We start from the raw sequence: 20,998 nt of genomic DNA, 5'->3' as shown, positions 1-20,998 counted from the left end.
CACACCTCAACACAACACTATTTGCACCATCGAGACGGGGATAGGACGTGGGATACATTATTGCTACCGAGGGACATCGCAGCCGCCACACAGCCCCAACCAAGATGTTCAACCTAGCAAAAATGAGAACGGGGTCCCTCCCGCCGGCGGGGGGCCGAGGTCCTCCGCACCTCCACAGGACAAAGGCCATTGGAGGCAGGGCGGATCCGCGGTGGCGCCGACGGGAGGAGAAAGGAGACTTTTCTTGGGGAGGAGTTAAGTAGTCAGAACGTTACTGCTACTTTGTTGGAGATCCCAGGCTTTAGTTGATCGCAGAATGCTAGGGACTGGGCCGCTGCTCTCATTTCAAAATTGAAGCTCTTATATTATTTTGACTCTATGGGCCTTCGGGGTGCAAGCATCAGCCGTGCAGTTCTGTGAATCGTTTCCGGACTGCAACCGTAATACTCGTGCGTGGATTCATGTGAGTCATCTGCTCTTCACAAGGAGTAATAATTCTTGCGAGCGGGACTCACAAGTAGGCGAACCATTACCATGAGGTGAGCGACTAAGGGGCAGTTTGGTTCGTGTCCACAGCGGGTGACGCCTGGCCTGGGGGCTGCCTGGAATTTCCTGCTGCATGTTTGGTTGATGTCCACGAAAAGAGGAAGTACGCCTGGCCTGGACAACGAAACAGCCTAGTTAGCCTGGTGGAAAACGAGGCAAGATGATTAGCCTGGTCCCAGGCGTCCTTTTTTGGATGCCTGGACATGCCTGGTGCAACAGCCTGGAAGTAATTGCATATATTAATTGATGTGGTGCAGAAAACGAGGCAAACAGGGAGCAAACAGCGACGGGTTAGAATCCACTAGGCCAGGCTATGAACCAAACACTCCTTCCATATGCTAGCCTGACCAGGCAACTTTTTTTCAGATTCTCACGCCTGGCCAGGCAGCAAAATTTCCCAGGCGTGGAGTTCAGGACATGAACCAAACTGCCCCTAAGCCTTGCCACGTTGAGGAGAAGCCATGAAAACGTCTGTATGTGATGAGCGACCAAATGAAAGTTTAGCTATCACATGAACACATGATTTTGTTTTGCAAATGTCATGAAAGTCCTCAATCTGGCATTTTCCTCATCAAACAACGTATACCTATAAAAATCCCCAAATATTTTTTCGTCAATAACTAACATGAAAAATAATACCGCTCCAAATAGTTTTTTTTTGCGAATTAATTCTTATATTACTCAATAAAAGTATAATCATGCATAACATTAAAGTGCCAAAATTGACGGACGCAGCAACGCACGTCTTCAATAATCTAGTTAAAACATAAAACCACATCTAAACAGAGGCTAGATGAATTATTTATTACTAAACAGGAACAAAAAGCAAGGAACAAAAATAAAATTGGGTTGCCTCCCAACAAGCGCTATCGTTTAACGCCCCTAGCTAGGCATAAAGCAAGAATAGATCTAGGTATTATCATCTTTGGTATGCAATCCATATGTGGCTCTCATAATAGATTCATACGGTAATTTAATTTTCTTTCTAAGAAAGTGTTACATGCCTTTCCTTAACGGAAATTGGAATCTAATATTTCCTTCTTTCATGTCAATAATTGCACCAATCATTCTAAGGAAAGGTCTACCAAGAATAATAGGACATGTAGGATTGCAATCTATATGAAGAACAAAAATCTACGGGCACATAATTCCTATTTGCAACAATAAGAACATCATTAATTCTTCCCATAGGTTTCTTAATGGTGTAATCCGCAAGGTGCAAATTTAAAGAACAATCATCAAATTCACGAAAACCTAACACATCACACAAAGTTTTTGGAACCGTGGAAACACTAGCACCCAAATCACATACAGGATAGCATTCATGATCTTTAATCTTAATTTTAATAGTAGGTTCCCACTCATCATAAAGTTTTCTAGGGATAGAAACTTCTAGCTCAAGATTTTCTTCATAGGATTGCATTAAAGCATCAATGATATGTTTAGTAAAAGCTTTATTTTGATCATAAGCATGAGGAGAATTTAACACGGATTGCAACAAGGAAATACAATCTATCAAAGAGCAATTATCATAATTAAATTCCTTGAAATCCAAAATAGTGGGTTCATTGCTATGTAAAGTTTTGACCTCTTCAATCCCACTTGTATTAATTTTAGCATCAAGATCTAAAAACTCTGAATCATTGGGACGCCTTTTAACTAAAGTTGACTCATCTCCAGTCCCATCTTTATAAAGATTCGTATTGGAAAACAAAGATTTAATAGGAGACACATCAATCACTTTTATATCTTCATCATTACTCTCATGAAAACTAGAAGAACACGTTTTCACAAAGCAATCTTTTTTTGCATGCATCCTAACGGTTCTTTCTTTGCACTCATCAATGAAAATTCTCATGGCTTTGAGAGACTCATTGATATCATGCTTAGGTGGAATAGATCTAAGTTTCAAAGAATCAACATCAAGAGAAATTATATCCACGTTTCAAGCCAACTCATCAATCTTAGGCATTTTTTCTTCAAGCAAAGCGTTGAAATTCTTTTGTGAATTCATAAATTCTTTAACACTAGTCTCAAAATCAGAGGGCATCTTATTAAAATTTTCATAAGAGTTCTTGTAGGAATTACCATAATTATTAGAGGAATTACTAGGGAACGGCCTAGAATTAAAGTTTCCTCTATACGCGTTATTACCAAAGTTGTTCCTACCAACAAAATTCACAACCATAGATTCATTATTATTCTCAATCAAAGTGGACAAAGGCATATCATTAGGATAAGAAGAAACACTCTTATTAGCAAACAATTTCATAAGTTCATCCATCTTTCCACTCAAAACATTAATCTCTTTAATCGCATGAACTTTTTTACTAGTGGATCTTTCGGTGTGCCATCGAGAATAATTAACCATAATATTATCTAGGAGTTTAGTAGCTTCTCCTAAAGTGATTTCCATAAAAGTGCCTCCCGCGGAAGAATCTAAAAGATTTTTAGAAGCAAAATTCAATCCGGCATAATTTTTTTGTATAATCATCCATAAATTCAAACCATGTGTAGGGCAATTACGTATCATTAATTTCATCCTATCCCAAGCTTGTGCAAAATGCTCATGATCAAGTTGCTTAAAATTCATAATATCGTTTCTAAGAGAGATGATCTTAGCGGGAGGAAAATACTTAGAGATAAAAGCATCTTTGTGCTTATTCCATGAATCAATACTATTTTTAGGCAAAGAAGAGAACCAAGTTTTAGCACGATCTCTAAGCGAAAACGGAAATAGCTTCAATTTAACAATATCATTATCCACATCTTTCTTCTTTTGCATATCGCACAAATCAACACAGTTGATTAGATGGGTAGCGGCATCTTCACTAGGAAGGCCAGAAAATTGATCTTTCATGACAAGATTTAACAAAGCAGCATTAATTTCACAAGATTCAACATCGGTAATAGGAGCAATCGGAGTGCTAACAAAATCATTGTTGTTGGTATTGGAAAAGTCACATAATTTAGTATTATCTTGAGCCATCGTGACAAACAATCAATCCAACACACAAGCACACATGAAGCAAGCGAAAAGAGAGAACGAAAAAGGGCGAATAAAACGGCAAAGGTGAAGTGGGGGAGAGGAAAACAAGAGGCAAATGGCAAATAATGTAATGCGAGGGATAAGAGTTTGTGATGGGTACTTGGTATGTCTTGAATTGAGCGTAGATCTCCTCGGCAACGGCGCCAAAAATCCTTCTTGCTACCTCTTGAGCATGCGTTGGTTTTCCCTTGAAGAGGAAAGGGTGATGCAGCAAAGTAGCGTAAGTATTTCCCTCAGTTTTTGAGAACCAAGGTATCAATCCAGTAGGAGACTACACACAAGTCACCTAGTACCTGCACAACCAATCAAGAACCTTGAAACCAACGCGATAAAGGGGTTGTCAATCCCTTCTCGGCCACTTGCAAAAGTGAGATCTGATAAAGATAATAAGATAAATATTTTTGGTATTTTTGTTGTATAGATTGGAAAGTAAAGATTGCAAAATAAATAGATAGTAAACTAGAATTATAGATTGGAAACTTATATGATGTAAAGTAGACCCGGGGGCCATAGGTTTCACTAGTGGCTTTTCTCATGATAGCATATATTACGGTGGGTGAACAAATTATTGCCGAGCAATTGATAGAAAAGTGCATTGTTATGAGAATATCTAGGCATGATCATGAATATAGGCATCACGTCCGTGTCAAGTAGACCGTAATGATTCTGCATCTACTACTATTACTCCACACATCGACCGCTATCCAGCATGCATCTAGAGTATTAAGTTCATAAGAACAGAGTAACGCATTAGGCAAGATGACATGATGTAGAGGGATAAACTCAAGCAATATGATATAAACCCCATCTTTTTATCCTCGATGGCAACAATACAATACGTGCCTTGCTGCCCCTACTGTCACTGGGAAAGGACACAGCAAGATTGAACCCAAAGCTAAGCACTTCTCCCATTGCAAGAAAGATCAATCTAGTGGGCCAAACTAAACCGATAATTCGAAGAGACTTGCAAAGATATCAAATCATGCATATAAGAATTCAGAGAAGAACCAAATATTGTTCATAGATAATCTTGATCATAAACCCACAATTCATCGGATCTCGGCAAACACACCGCAAAAAGTATTACATCGAATAGATCTCCAAGAACATCGAGGAGAACTTTGTATTGAGAACCAAAGAGAGAGAAGAAGCCATCTAGCTAATAACTATGGACCCGAAGGTCTGTGGTAAACTACTCACACATCTTCGAAGAGGCTATGGTGTTGATGTAGAAGCCCTCCGTGATCGAATCCCCCTCTGGCAAATCGCCGGAAAAGGCCCCAAGATGGGATCTCACGGGTACAGAAGGTTGCGGCGGTGGAAAAGTGGTTTCGTGGCTCTCCTGGATGTTTTTAGGGTACAAGGGTATATATAGGCGAAAGAAGTACGTCGGTGGAGCTACGAGGGGCCCACGAGGGTGGGGGCGCGCCTACCCCCTGGGCGCGCCCTCCTACCTCGTGGCCGCCTCGTTGCGTCTCTGGCTTCCACTCCAAGTCTCCTGGATTGCGTTTGTTCCAAGAAAGATCCTCGCGAAGGTTTTGTTCCATTTGGATTCCGTTTGATATTCCTTTTCTGCGAAACACTGAAATAGGCAAAAAATAGCAACTCGTACTGGGCCTCCGGTTAATAGGTTAGTCCCAAAAATAATATAAAAGAGCATATTAAAGCCCATTAAACATCCAAAATAGATAATATAATAGCATGGAACGATAAAAAAATATAGATACGTTGGACACGTATCCCCCCCCCCCGCAACTACATGGGCCTAATGGGCCAATAAGGGGACAGACCAGCCCCTAGGGGGCTGGTGCGCCCCATGTAGGCCAAAATAGGGGGGAAGGAAAGAGGATAAGAGAGAAAGGAATGGGAGGGATTCGGCCTCCCCCTTCCTTCTCTCCTCCCTCCTCCTTCCTTCCCCCTCCGGATGAATATGAAAGGGGGGAGGCCGAATTGGGAGGCCCCAAGTAGGATTCCTCCTACTTGGGGTGCCCCCTTGGCTGCCTCTCCTCCCCTCCAACCTATATATATGAGGGGGGGCACCGCTAGAACACACAACAACATCTGTTAGCCATGTGCGGCGCCCCCCTCCACAGTTTACACCTCCAGTCATATTCACATAGTGCTTAGGCGAAGCCCTGCATGGATCACTTCACCATCACCGTCACAATGCCGTCATGTTGACGGAACTCTCCCTCGACACTTTGCTGGATCAAGAGTTCGAGGGACGTCATGGAGCTGAACGTGTGCAGAACTCGGAGGTGCCGTACGTTCGGTGCTTGATCGGTCGGAACGAGAAGAAGTCCAACTACATCAACTGCCTTGTCAAACACTTCCGCTTTCGGTCTACGAGGGTACGTGGACACACTCTCCCCCTCTCGTTGCTATGCATCTCCTAGATAGATCTTGCATGAGTGTAGGAAATTTTTGAAATTGCATGCTACGTTTCCCAACAGTGGCATCCGAGCTAGGTCTATGCGTAGATGATATGCACGAGTAGAACACAAAGAGTTGTGCGCGGTGATCGTCATACTGCTTACCACCAATGTCTTATTTTGATTTGGCGGTATTGTTGGATGAAGCGGCCCGGACCAACCTTACATGACCACGTTCATGAGACCGGTTCCACTGACAGACATGCAACTAGTTTTGCATAAAGGTGGTTGGTGGGTGTCTGTTTCTCCAACTTTAGTTGAACCAAATTTGACTATGGCCTATCCTTGTTGAAGGTTAAAATAGCAAACTTGATAGATCACCGTTGTGGTTTTTGATGCGTAGGTAAGAACGGTTCTTACTAGAACCCCGTAGCAGCCACGTAAAACTTGCAACAACAAAGTAGAGGACGTCTAACTTGTTTTTGCAGATGTTGTGATGTGATATGGTCAAGACATGATGTGATATACGTTATTGTATGAGATGATCATGTTTTGTAAAAGTTATCGGCAACTGGCAGGAGCCTTATGGTTGTCGCTTTATTGTATGAAATGCAAACGCCATGTACTTGCTTTACTTTATCACTATGCGTTAGCGATAGTTGTAGAAGCAATAGTTGGCGAGACGACCACGACGCTACGATGGAGATCAAGGTGTCAAGCCGGTGATGATGGAGATCATGATAGTGCTTTGGAGATGGAGATCAAAGGCACAAGATGATGATGGCCATATCATGTCACATATTTTGATTGCATGTGATGTTTATCTTTTATGCATCTTATTTTGCTTAGTACAGCGGTAGCATTATAAGATGACCCCTTACTAAAATTTCAAGGTATAAGTGTTCTCCCTGAGTATGCACCATTGCGATAGTTCGTCGTGCTGAGACATCATGTGATGATCGGGTGTGATAGGCTCTACGTTCACATACAACGGGTGCAAGACAGTTTTGCACATGCGGAATACTCAGGTTAAACTCGACGAGCCTAGCATGCACAGACATGGCCTCGGAACACTGGAGACCGAAAGGTCGAACGTGAATCATATAGTAGATATGATCAACATAGAGATGTTCACCATTGATGACTACTCCATCTCACGTGATGATCGGACATGGTTTAGTTGATTTGGATCATGTATCATTTATATGACTTGGGGGATGTCTATCTAAGTGGGAGTTCTTAAGTAATTTGATTAATTGAACTTAATTATCATGAACTTAGTCCTGATAGTATTTGCATATCTATGTTGTAGATCAATAGCTCGCGTATAGCTCCCCTGTTTTATTTTTGATATGTGCCTAGAGAAACTTGAAAGATGATAGTAGCAATGATGCGGACTGGGTTCGTGATCTGAGGATTATCCTCATTGCTGCACAGAAGAATTATGTGCTTGATGTACCGCTAGGTAACAGACCTATTGCAGGAGCAGATGCAGACGTTATGAGCGTTTGACAAGCTCGGTATGATGACTACTTGATAGTTTAGTACACCATACTTTACGGCTTAGAACCGGTACTTCAAAAATGTTTTGAACGCCATGGAGCATATGAGATGCTCCAAGAGCCGAAAATGATATTTCAGACTCATGCCCGTGTTAAGAGGTATGAGACCTCTGACAAGTACTTTGCCTACAAGATGGAGGAGAATAGCTCAACTAGTGAGCATGTGCACAGAATGTCTGGGTACTACAATCGCTTGAATCAAGTGGGAGTTAATCTTCCAGATAAGATAGTGATTGACAGAGTTCTCTAGTCACTATCACCAAGTTACTAGAACTTAGTGATGAACTATAATATGCAAGGGATGACCAAAACGATTCCCAAGCTCTTCGCGATGCTGAAATCGGCGAAGGTAGAAATCAAGAAATAGCATCAAGTGTTGATGGTTAACAAGACCACTAGTTTCAAGAAAAAGGGCAAGGGAAAGAGAGAGAACTTCAAGAATTATGGCAAGCAAGTTGCCACTCCCGTGAAGAAGCCCAAAGTTAGACCCAAACCTGAAACTAAGTGCTTCTACTGCAAAGGAAATGGTCACTGGAAGCGGAACTGCCCCAAAAACTTGGCGGATAAGAAGGATGGCAAAGTGAACAAAGGTATATTTGATATACATGTTATTGATGTGTACTTTACTAGTGTTCATAGTAGCCCCTGGGTATTTCATACCGATTCACTTGCTAAGATTAGTAACTCAAAACAGGAGTTACAAAATGAACAGATACTAGTTGAGAACGAGGAGACGATGTGTGTTGGAAGTGATTCCAAGGTTGATAAGATCACCATCGCATACTCCCTCTACCTTCAGTATTAGTGTTGAACCTAAATAAATGTTATTTTGTGTTTGCGTTGAGCATGAATATGATTGGATCATGTTTATTGCAATACGGTTATTCATTTAAGTCGGAGAATAATTATTGTTCTGTTTACATGAATAAAACCTTCTATGTTCAAACACTCAATATAAATGGTTTATTGAATCTCGATCATAGTGATACATATATTCATAATATTGATGCCAAAAGATGCAAAGTTGATAATGATAGTGCAACATATTTGTGGCACTGCCGTTTAGGTCATATTGGTGTAAAGCGCATGAAGAAACTCCATGCGGATGGACTTTTGGAATCACTTGATTATGAATCATTTGATGCTTGCGAACCATGCCTCATGGGCAAGATGACTAAACTCCGTTCTCCGGAACAATGGAGCGAGCCACTGACTTATTGAAAATAATACATACCAATGTATGCGGTCCGAGCTTTCGAAAAAAAATGTATGCGGTCCGATGAGTGTTGAGGCTCGCGGTAGGTATCGTTATTTTCTGACCTTCACAGATGATTTGAGCAGATATGGGTATATCTACTTAATGAAACACAAGTCTGAAACATTTGAAAAGTTCAAAGAATTTCAGAGTGAAGTAGAGAATCATCCTAACAAGAAAATAAAGTTTCTACGATCTGATCGCGGAGGCGAATATTTGAGTTACGAGTTTGGTCTTCATTTAAAACAATGTGGAATAGTTTCACAACTCACGCCACCTGGGACACCACATCGTAATGGTGTATCCGAACGTTGTAACCGTACTTTATTAGATATGGTGCGATCTATGATATCTCTTACCGATTTACCACTATCATTTTGGGGTTATGCATTAGAGACAGCTGCATTCACGTTAAATAGGGCACCGTCTAAATCCGTTGAGACGACACCGTATGAACTGTGGTTTGGCAAGAAACCTAAGCTGCCGTTTCTTAAAGTTTGGGGTTGCGATGCTTATGTGAAAAAGCTTTAGCTTCATAAGCTCGAACCCAAATCGGAGAAGTGCGTCTTCATAGGATACCCAAAAGAAACTGTTGGGTACACCTTCTATCATAGATTCTAAGGCAAAATCTTTGTTGCTAAAAATGGATCCTTTCTAGAGAAGGAGTTTCTCTCGAAAGAAGTGAGTGGGAGGAAAGTAGAACTTGATGTGGTAATTGTACCTTCTCTCGAATTGGAAAGTAGCTCATCACAGAAAACCGTTCCCGTGATGCCTACACCAATTAGAGAGGAAGCTAATGATAATGATCATGAAACTTCAGATCAAGTTAATACCGAACCTCGTAGGTCAACCATAGCATGTTCCGCACCAGAGTGGTATGGTAATCCTATTCTGGAAGTCATGTTACTAGACCATGACGAACCTACGAACTATGAGGAAGCGATGATGAGCCCAGATTCCGCAAAATGGCTTAAGGCCATGAAATATGAGATGGGATCCATGTATGAGAACAAAGTATGGACTTTGGTTGACTTGCCCGATGATCGGCAAGCCATAGAGAATAAATGGATTTTCAAGAAGAAGACTGACGCTGATGGTAATGTTACTGTCTACAAAGCTCGAGCTCGACTTGTCGCGAAAGGTTTTCGACAAGTTCAAGGAGTTGACTACGATGAGACTTTCTCACCCGTAGTGATGCTTAAGTCTGTCTGAATCATGTTAGCAATTGCCGCATTTTATGATTATGAAATCTGGCAAATGGACGTCAAAACTGCATTCCTTAATGGATTTCTTAAAGAAGAGTTGTATATGATGCAACCAGAAGGTTTTTTCGATCCTAAAGGTGCTAACAAAGTGTGCAAGCTCCAGCGATCCATTTATGCACTGGTGCAAGCATCTCGGAGTTGGAATATACGTTTTTATGAGGTGATCAAAGCATATGGTTTTATACAGACTTGCGGTGAAGCCTGTATTTACAAGAAAGCGAGTGGAGCACTACAACCTTTCTGATAAGTATATGTGAATGACATATTATTGGTCGAAAATGATGTAGAATTTTCTGGAAAGCATAAAGGAGTGTTTGAAAGGAGTTTTTCAAAGAAAGACCTCGGTGAAGCTGCTTACATATTGGGCATCAAGATCTATAGAGATAGATCAAGACGTTTGATAGAACTTTCAATGAGTACATACCTTGATAAGATTTTGAAGGAGTTCAAAATGGATCGGTCAAAGAAGGAGTTCTTGCCTGAGTTGTAAGGTATGAAGTTGAGTAAGACTCAAAACCCGACCACGGCAGAAGATAGAGAGAGAAAGTCATTCCCTATGCCTCAGCCATAGGTTCTATAAAGTATGCCATGTTGTGTACCAGACCTATTGTGTACTTTGCCATGAGTTTGGCAAGGGGGTACAATAGTGATCCAGGAGTAGATTACTAGACAACGGTCAAAATTTTCCTTAGAGGACTAAGGAAATATATCTCGGTTATGGAGGTGATAAAGAGTTCGTCGTAAAGAGTTACGTCGATGCAAGCTTTGACACCGATCTGGATGACTCTGAGTCTCAATCTGGATACATATTGAAAGTGGGAGCAATTAGCTAGAGTAGATCCATTCAGAGCATTGTAGACATAGAAATTTGCAAAATACATACGGATCTGGATGTGGCATACCCGTTGACTAAACTTCTCTCACAAGCAAAACATGATCACACCTTAGTACTCTTTGGGTGTTAATCACATGGTGATGTGAAATAGATTATTGACTCTAGTAAACCCTTTGGGTGTTGGTCACATGGCGATGTGAACTATGGGTGTTAATCACATGACGATGTGATCTATTGGTGTTAAATCACATGGCGATGTGAACTATATTATTGACTCTAGTGCAAGTGGGAGACTGAAGGAAATATGCCCTAGAGGCAATAATAAAGTTGTTATTTATATTTCCTTATATCATGATAAATGTTTATTATTCATGCTGGAATTGTATTAACTGGAAACTTGATACATGTGTGGATACATAGACAAAACACAGTGTCCTTAGTGGGCCTCTACTAGACTAGCTCGTTGATCAAAGATGGTTAAGTTTCCTAACCATAGACATGAGTTTTCATTTGATGGACGGGATCACATCATTAGGGGAATGATGTGATGGAGAAGACCCATCCATTAGCTTAGCATAATGATCGTTAAGTTTTATTGCTATTGCTTTCTTCATGTCATATACATATTCCTTCGACTATGAGATTATGCAACTCCCTGATACCGAAGGAATACCTTATGTGCTATCAAACGTCACAACATAACTGGGTGATTATAAAGATGCTCTACAGGTATCTCCGAAGGTGTTTGTTGGGTTGGCATAGATCGAGATTAGGATTTGTCACTCCGAGTATCGGAGAGGTATCTCTGGGCCCTCTCGGTAATACACATCATGATAAACCTTGCAAGCAATGTGACTAATGAGTTAGTTGCAGGATGATGTATTACGGAACGAGTAAAGAGACTTGCCGATAACGAGATTGAACTAGGTATGAAGATACCGATGATCGAAGCTCGGGCAAGTAACATACCGGTGACAAAGGGAATAACGTATGTTGTCATTATGGTACGACCGATAAAGATCTTTGTAGAATATGTGGGAACCAATCTGTGCATCCAGGTTCCGTTGTTGGTTATTGACCGAAGAGGTGTCTTGGTCATGTCTACATAGTTCTCGAACCCGTAGGGTCCGCACGCTTAACGTTCGATGACGATTTTGTATTATATGAGTTATGTGATTTGGTGACCGAATATTGTACGTAGTCCCGGATGAGATCACGAACATGACGAGGAGTCTCGAAATGGTCGAGAGGTGAAGATTCATATATAGGACGATGATATTCGGACACCGGAAGTGTTCTGGGGGTACCGGGTACATATCGGGTCACCGGAAGGGGTTCCGGGCATCCCCCCGGCATCTACATGGGCCTAATGGGCCAATAAGGGGACAGACCGATCCCTAGGGGGCTGGTGCGCCCCATGTAGGCCAAAGTAGGGGGGGAAGGAAAGAGGAGAAGAGAGAAAGGAAGGGGAGGGATTCGGCCTCCCCCTTCCTTCTCTCCTCCCTCCTCCTTCCTTCCCCCTCCGGATGAATATGGAAGGGGGCCGAATTGGCAGGCGCCCAAGTAGGATTCCTCTTACTTGGGGCGCCCCCTTGGCTGCCTCCCCTCCCCTCCAACCTATATATATGAGGGGGGCACCGCTAGAACACACAACAACATCTGTTAGCCGTGTGCGGCGCCCCCCTCCACAGTTTACGCCTCCGGTCATATTCACGTAGTGCTTAGGCGAAGCCTTGCGTGGATCACTTCACCATCACCGTCACCACGCCGTCATGTTGACGGAACTCTCCCTCGACACTTTGCTGGATCAAGAGTTTGAGGGACGTCATCGAGCTGAACGTGTGCAGAACTCGGAGGTGTCGTACGTTCGGTGCTTGATCGGTCAGAACGAGAAGAAGTTCGACTACATCAACCGCATTGTCAAACGCTTCCGCTTTCGGTCTACGAGGGTACGTGGACACACTCCCCCGCCCTCTTGTTGCTATGCATCTCCTAGATAGATCTTGCGTGAGCGTAGAAATTTTTTGAAATTGCATGCTACGTTTTCCAACAAGGATTTTCTGGGATGCTTGGAAGCATCGACTGCATGCATTGGGCATGGAAAACTGTCCATTTGCTTGGCAGGGGATGTACAAAGGCGCCAAAAGAGCTTGTAGTGTGGTACTTGAGGCAGTGGCCACACATGACCTCTGGATTTGGCACTCCTTCTTTGGCATGCCAGGAACTCACAATGATATCAACGTACTGTAGTGCTCGAATGTCTTTGCCAAGCTTGTTGAAGATCATGCTCCTCCGGTGAACTTCAAGGTCAATGGACGCCACTACAACACGGGATACTACCTAGTAGATGACATCTATCCGAGATGGTCCACATTTGTGAATACTATCTCAAACCCTGTGCGAGTAGGCAAGAACTCCTACTTTGCCAAGTGTTAGGAGGCTTGCAAGAAGGATGTGGAGCGGGCATTTGGTGGGCTCCAATCTCGATTTCCTGACCTGGTCGAAAGATCAAATGTGGAAAGTCATGACTTGTTGTGTCATCTTGCACAACATGATCATTGAGAGCGAGTAGGAAGAGCGAGTGTTCGACACTGAACCATACTACAGGCAGGGTCCTTTTGCCCAAGTTAATCACCAGCTCCGACATCATGGGCTGCCTTTCTCAATATGCGCCAGGAGATCCGAGATCCACAGATGCATCAAGAACTGCAACACGATCTGGTGGGGCACCTATGGAGGCTCAAGGGCAACGCCTAGTTCGACTGTGATGAACTATGAGTTTTTTGTGTGTTTGAGTTATGAGTTTGCTTCGTTGAACTATTTGATTTGTATTGATTTGTGTGATAAACTATGTGATAAAAAATAGTTTAAGTTGAATTTGTGAAGAAACATGCCGAATTTAGGACGAATTTGAGCCTATTTTGCATCGAAATTGAACCGAAATCGACGGCTGGGGGCGAACTTGGGGGGTTCGGCTGGGAATCCAAGGCCCCTCACGTCGAAATTACCGCCGGTTCACCCTCAAGCGGCGATATTTCTAGTCCCTGGGGCCGAACGACCGAAGGTGCTCTAATGTTATTGGAGAAATCGAGGGTGGTGCGCAGATCTGGCGGCGCAGTGGTGCGGTTTGCTTTAGCTCCTCCTCCCCACTCGAATTTCCCCCATTTTTACTCGTGGTGTACGTCTTTTATCAGTCACAGAAAAAGAAAAGAAAAAGAAAGGAAAAGGGGCATCTTGGCAGTTGGCACCACGGAACCCTCCAATGTTGCGATCTCGCCCCTGAACTGTCCGTCGATGGTCGCGGCCCCCCCGCACTGGTCGCTTTCGTGCCGTGTGGGCTAGCGGGCGCTCGTCATAACGACATAACCAATGGCCTGCATTGCAAAAGAAAATAAAAGAAAAATCAGAGGAGAAAAAAAGAAGGGGAGGAGAAGGAGACAGCAGGCAGGCAGGGGGTCAGTCTTCTTCCTCTGTCCCTGTGCTGCTGCTGCTGCCTTTGCGTCGGAGATTGCCCAAGTCTAGATTCGAGGAGGGCTGGCTCCCTCGCCCTCCCTCCCTCTCTCTCCCCTTCCCGTGGCTCCACTGTATCGGAATTCGCGACCGGCTCCGTTCCAAGCGGCCCTGGATTATTTTACGCAGGTTAGGTTTTGCTGCTGCCTCTGCTTCTACCAGCACTAGTACTACTCATCTCCCTTGGTGTTCTGTTCTCTTCTGTTCTGTAGTGGAGCTCTGCTTCATTTGACTTCGCTAATCCCCACACCCGATTTGGCTCCCCGCATTGCGCACAGCCGCCCCGCTTGCTGCCGCCCCCGCCACATGACCCCCCAAGATTGTTTGGCCATGAGCTCAAAGTTTCAGCTCACTGGCGAGAGAGACAAGAGACGATGAACATGTGCGATGCGAGGGGGATACTGAGTGCTGTAGGACTAGGCGGTGCCTGATTTACGGTGGAATTCGTTAGGGTCTCTCAAGATTCTCGCCTCCTTGCGCTCATGTCTTCCTTTTCCGCCGGTTTTCAGCTTGTGGCCAAGCAATGCTGCGAAGATTCGCCGCCTTCTTCCCCTCAAGTAATTGACCGCATTCTTGCATCCTCGGTGATTTGTTTCAGACCTAACCTCGCTCTTCAACTTGTCTAGAACAAAACCGCGGCTGCCAAACAGTTCCCACCTTTTGGATTTCACTCCTTGAGGTTCATACAAGCTTGATTAGTTCTATTTCGATTTTCAAATGCCCACTAATCAGTTCGTGTACTTGGTCTAGCTGTTTGTGCTTCTGCTTTGTTTCTGCCTATTTGAGTGATCCCGATCTCTGCCTAATTTGACTCTATGGCCTCTGCCAGTGTGCTAGTTAGAACATTGTACATACGGCCATGAAAGTTGTAAATGGCAAGGAATAGATTAAATTGTTGCGGTACGAAAAAGGGAGCGGGGAAAAATAATTGAAGTTCTACATTAGAGCTTTTTTTAGGACTACCTACATTGTTGAATCGTTGTATCTATATAGGCCTCTTTCTTTAAGGAAGACCTTCTGTGACGTTTTTCCCATGTATCTTTTTATTTTGTTCCAACCAAGTCAAGTCACTGATATCTGCTGCAATTTCACAAAACATCTTCCTTTTACTATTCTACTGCTATTAAGGCTGTGATGTTGACTGACTTAATATATTTTTTCTGTCTCCTTTTGGGGATCTATTTCTGTTTTTATATGCATAACGTGGTTTTATAAGAGCTTAGGTTTGTTTCTTATCCTGTGTTTGGTTATAGGGTCCTGACTTTGTTGTTAGAGGAATGTCCTCAGCCAGCTCTTCTCAGTTCCCAGCATCAACAGAGCGAGAATCTACAACTGCTAATGATAATGCAATACCTCATGATCCAGGTGATAACAAGCATATTCTTGTGTTGTATCATCTCTCTACACTGAACACCTAGTAAGTTGTAGCCATTTTCATCTGTCAATCTGATCTTCGTGGATTTTGTAGGTGCTGATTCTGCTGGACCAGCACAAAGCAGACTTTCGCTTCAGTTGGATCAGCGGTCATTACATTTTTCTGTTAATGCTTGGGTAAATGGACTGATGTACTTTGTCAGCAATTACTGTATCACATGTAATTTTTCTATATGTCGACATCAATCCTTGCTGAATATCTTAGTCTTGTCTAAGTTGGTGCATCTCTTAAAAGTGTCAGATCCATCTCAATCTTGTACTCCACCGGATAACTATTTTTAGGCTTAGTTGAATGGAGTGTAAAACAACAGCTCACTTCTGTAAGTGAGATTAATCAGACTAACTACTAGTCCGAGCATATTTTGCTTTAGTCAAGCCTGCACGCTGGTGTTCATGAAAATACCTTCATCTTGACCCTTCATTTGCCTAATGGAAGTTTAGTTTCAAAAAAAAATCATAAGCGAATGGACGGTCAGGATTATCACAGAATTAGGCATATGTTAGAGCAGATTAACACAGTGTTCTAAGTTTTGTTTCGCCAAAACACAACTAGTCAAGGATAATTGATCCTTGGTTTTTGTATGAACAAGATCTTAGTGCCCTCCCTGCGTAATTTGAACTGTATGAATGGATCTTTATACTTTTGTCTAGAATTGCATCAAACATTCAAACTATCCATTTTATACTTTATAGTATCAGTTTTCCAACTTATGATAGTACCTACGTTAGTGTGTGGAATGCGTAATCTTGTATACTTTCTTTTAGCTTGCATGTATTATGATGAGCAACGGGAGATTTTTTGTTGATGTGTGCAAAATACTCTAGATAATCACATTATCTTTATCATACACACTTTTTTCTATAGGTTCTTATTGTTGCGTTGATCGGCATCATTCCACTGGCAACACGACAACTGCAACTCAAGGGATATCGTTTGTCACTTCTTGGCACAACCTGTACCACAGGTTATGCCATATTTGCTCTTTATGGGGTCAGTAACATGAAACTGAGTGTTGTATTTACTTTTTTTATGCTTCCTCCCACTTCAGATACCTTGCACAACTTAATTAACATTTACCCTTCCTATCAGCTACCCAGAGTAGGGAACACACAGGCTGTTCAGGCCTGGTGCCACCATGTAACTTCATCAAAGGATTTTATTCCATTCATGTACTGCCTTATGTTTGTTACATCTAAACTACACTTGAAGCGTAAGCATATGAAGTATTTAATCTTTGAGATCAAATTTTTCATGTTACTACCCAAACGTCTCAGCTTTCCTGCACATGACGAGTTAACCCTTTGTGGCAGTTGTTTTGGTACCGGTAATTTGCTGGGCACTTGAACATGTGGCCAGATTTCTACGGCGCCATTTTACCAATTCCTCTCTCTACAGGTAAAATGAACCTGGCAGACTTGGAGGCACATGTTTTGCCTTCTATGCATACACAGTGCATGTTATCATTCCAGCTTTGCGCATAAAGAATCAATACCTTAGGCATGATCTCCATACTCATTAGGTTGTTATCTTGGCTTTTTTGTTATATGCTTTCATCTCTCTGAGCCTCAACCCCTGAAAGTACTCTTTGTTGCCTTTTTGTGCAATGGCTAACAGACCACATGAGCAAGCCCCGGTCCATCAGTAGTCAAACACAAAATAGAAATGTTTATGTGTATTAAAATTGCATGGTAACAAGCCGATAAATGCAGAATAATCATTTTGTATGAACTGAATCTGCTATCAGTTTACAATATTTTGCCCGTTGAACATGCTGGCAAAATGGATTATAACTGTCGTGTTGCTAATTTGTAGGGCATACCTGGAGCCGCTTTGCACATGGGTTGAGGCAAACACAACTGCAGTCAACTTTCTGATTGCAAATGCAGAGATTTTGTTGGGCTTTCTTATGATCTTATCCCTGTTCTCGTCAGTAGGCCTGCCCTTGTTCATTGTGATTAACCCCCTTCCAGTGGCCACTTAACCATGCATTTATATTGTTCTTTTACTTTTGTAGGAAACAACGCAATGCTATGCAAACATTCATGTACTGGCAGGTTAGTTCCTGATAAACATCAATTGGCTTCGCCAAATGATCTTTCTTGTTTACTGTTAACCGGGTTGTTGGCTTTTTCACACATAAAATTGTCTAATCACACTAAAATTTTGCCATCACACTAAAATTGTCCAATCAGCTTTTGACAATAGTAAGCGCTCACTGAATTCTACAACACATTAAACATTTATCACACTTACTTTTGTAATGCGTTTGTATTGACCTGCATATCACCTATACTGGTATAATTACGGTAGGATACTTGCTTGGACCGCAGCAGGGGGGATGGTACCTTGTCGGCAGTCGGTCCTCAGGGGAAGGACTCAAGGAAGGGAATTGGGATTAGATTGGTTTATTTCTTGTTTGGTTGTTCCTCATGGCCAAGTCCTATTACGTAGGGATGTCCACAAACTCCTTTAATATAGGGGAGGGGAGGCTGATTGCGCAGAATCCTAAGAGCATCTCCAACCGGACCCCCCATTTTGTCCCTATATGTCCGATCGGACAGCCCAGACAGGAGAGAGAAGGAAAAACGCCACCCAACCGGACCCCTCAAATTGTCCTCATATGTCCGGGCTGTTTGTGAACCCTCAACCTCAGCCCATGTATTGGGAGGATACGAGGGTGTCCGGGTGTGTCCAAGCAGTCCGCCACATCGGACACGGCCCACCCTGGATGTAACGCCTCGGCCAAACCCACCGATTCCTGTCCGTTGTGTCTGGCTACCACCTAGGATCTAGACTGGCCTCACAGACCAACACTAGTCTTTCCTGCACACATTATCCTCACTTATGCGCACCAGGGATCAACTTCCTGGTCGGTCACTCATCCTCAAATTGCTCCAAGTCAAGCACGCTTAACTTTGAGGTTCCTTTCAGATGGGCTCCGGAAAAGAAGGTGCACCTTGTTGATATAAGTAGTCTATCATTCTTATTAAGCCAGGATGTCACACTGGACCAACTTTTCTGTTTCTTTATTCTTTCTTTCCCTTTCTCTCTCCATCCCCACCAATCATATGCATGCATCCGGACAATTTGAGGGACACGGCTGCACGTGCGGACAATTGAGGGTTCAAAGCAGGCCCGCGACGCGCCTGCTTTGAACCCTCAATTGTCCGCCCGCGCAGCCGTGTCCCTCTCAATTGTCCGCCCGCGCAGCCGTGTCCCTCAAACGGGCCAAATTAGCCCATTCGGGTTGGACATGCTCTAACAATAGGAAATTACTTTACCAACTTCTTAAATAACTAGGCTCTGTCAGCTGTCTAAGCCTAGCATCTCTCTTGCCACCCATCCTTCTGGAGCATGGGGCTTGCTGAAGCCCATGTAAGGGTCCAGAATTAATATCTTCCAGTAATCTAAAGAGACCAGTCAAGAAATTTCTACAATGGCTGTGCCAAGCCGCCAACTTGACTAAACACTGCCGCTTCCTTTTAGAAAAGGACCTAGGCAATGGATGTTGCTTCTGTTAATCTGTTAAAAACTCAGTTTGATTGGTTGTATAGTCAGGACTGTTGTATGCCCGACAATAGCAGTATAGCACGTAACTGCTTTTGGTTAGTGAATTTTAAACCTGGGAAGTGGTAACCCCAGCATCTTAGGCTGCGAGACTCTTAGAGCATCCTAGCAGACCCCGTATAAGTGGTCAAACCCGTAAAAAAACCGTTTTTTACAGTTTCAGTCGAAAAAACGGACCCGAGCAGACCCCTTAAAATCGTCCGACCCTTAAAACTTTTTACAGGCCCCGTGAACACATGCCCGAGACCTGTGTATCTTCAGTTTCGGTAGCAATTTTGCCAGGGCCCCGAATACCAGTCAACGCTGGCAGTTGGGAAATTTCAGCTCCCGCCAACGCCTTGAAGCTCGCCGCCTGCAGTGACCGCACCGCCGCCGCCCGTTCGTCCGGCCGCCCGCCGCCCGCCCGTGGCCGCCGGCCTCCATGCCCAACCGTCGCATGAAGCTAGATAGCTAGCTCCCCGTCCGCTCGATTGCTAGCTAGCTAGCTCTCCGTCCGCTCGATTCAGAGCGTCCGCTCGATTCAGAGCATGCGAGTCGGCCGTGAACGCCTCGGCGGCGGCGGCTGCTGCTGCTGCAGTCGGCACTGCTGTTGGCCCCAGCCCGGTCGCGCTCAGTGGCGAGCACGAGGAGGCAGTCGCAGAGGCAGGACGCGCACACACCGAGGGGATGGAGGTCGAGATGGAAATGGCGTGAGGAAGAAGATGGTATATGTAGAGAATATTCTTTTTCACGGGTTGATTATACGGGTTCTGTTCGGTTGCGGCTAAAATCGGCCCTTATAATGTGTTTTTCTCGACCTGTAAAACACTTATACGGGTCGCAGTTTTAAGGGGTCTGCTAGAGATGCTCTTACATGTTAATAGAGCCGGACAGTGTCTTTTGTGGTACCATGAGCTACATTTCAGAACATTTCATAAAGGCACCATTAGTATTCATCTGCTTAGCCCAAGTAACATTTTGTTTTCTTTAAGGACAAAAGAGGAATTTGCATGATATTTCACCTGTAATTCAGATTATAGACGAACTTATTACTATATTAACAGAATACATTGTCTTGGTGAATTCATATCTCACTCTGGTTATCCGGAAATTGCAGTTGTTGAAGCTAATGTATCATTCTCCTTTCACTGCTGGCTACCACAGAGCTATCTGGCTAAAGATTGGCCGGACAGCTAACCCCTACATCAGCAGTTACACCCCTTTTCTTCATGACCCGATAAACGCCGGTATGAGATGGTGGTTCAGGTAGGATGGATATGGTGCCGGTAGTCATGTAAAGGGATATAAATGTTTTTGGTGACGATTTCACAGTTAACCCAAGAGATATCTTTTTCTTAGCAAAGGTGCAGCTTGTGAGTGAGTTGTTATTAGTCCTTTTTTGGCAATATCGAGCTGATGATAGCTAGTGATGAGTAGTAACTCTTGTAACTTACCCCGTGATTGTATAACTTAGTCAAGATCTTAGAGACTATAATCTGTTTGGCATGAAGTGAGATGTGTAATTCATCTCTTGTGGAACCAATAGTATTCAATTACACTATGCACGGGAACCAATTTGTGGTTGGATGATTAGGAGGGCAGTGGTTTCCAACCACTCCTAGC

The 20,998-nt window shown here is 43.3% G+C and overlaps 1 protein-coding gene across 2 annotated transcripts; it reads left to right on the top strand.

Moving 5' to 3' along the window:
• The first annotated feature begins 14,082 nt into the window (after window positions 1–14,082).
• Window positions 14,083–20,936, top strand: LOC109740134 (uncharacterized). Of its 2 annotated transcripts, none has more exons than XM_020299168.4 (9): window positions 14,083–14,523; window positions 15,648–15,759; window positions 15,863–15,945; window positions 16,694–16,819; window positions 16,919–17,039; window positions 17,140–17,224; window positions 17,642–17,755; window positions 17,844–17,883; window positions 20,493–20,936. In XM_020299168.4, exons 2-9 carry the CDS (start codon window positions 15,672–15,674, stop codon window positions 20,643–20,645), a joined length of 810 nt encoding a protein of 269 aa, XP_020154757.1. In that variant the 5' UTR covers window positions 14,083–14,523; window positions 15,648–15,671; the 3' UTR covers window positions 20,646–20,936. The 2 variants fall into 2 exon arrangements, with proteins under 2 accessions (XP_020154757.1, XP_020154756.1); XM_020299167.4 differs by lacking the exon at window positions 14,083–14,523 and adding an exon at window positions 14,639–14,951.
• Window positions 20,937–20,998: the final 62 nt, after the last annotated feature.

The sequence above is a fragment of the Aegilops tauschii genome, chromosome 3 (genome assembly GCF_002575655.3).
Source record: "Aegilops tauschii subsp. strangulata cultivar AL8/78 chromosome 3, Aet v6.0, whole genome shotgun sequence".
Lineage (NCBI taxonomy): Eukaryota > Viridiplantae > Streptophyta > Magnoliopsida > Poales > Poaceae > Aegilops > Aegilops tauschii.
This window is presented reverse-complemented; position numbering and strand designations above follow the sequence as displayed.

Bases quoted from the DNA above. Each gene is read 5' to 3' on its own strand.
- LOC109740134 (XM_020299167.4), top strand. From the start codon at position 14,877: ATGTCTTCCTTTTCCGCCGGTTTTCAGCTTGTGGCCAAGCAATGCTGC. The intron at 15,760-15,862 runs GTGATAACAAGC...TGGATTTTGTAG, and splicing joins TGCAATACCTCATGATCCAG to GTGCTGATTCTGCTGGACCA. The intron at 17,884-20,492 runs GTTAGTTCCTGA...CGGAAATTGCAG, and splicing joins AAACATTCATGTACTGGCAG to TTGTTGAAGCTAATGTATCA.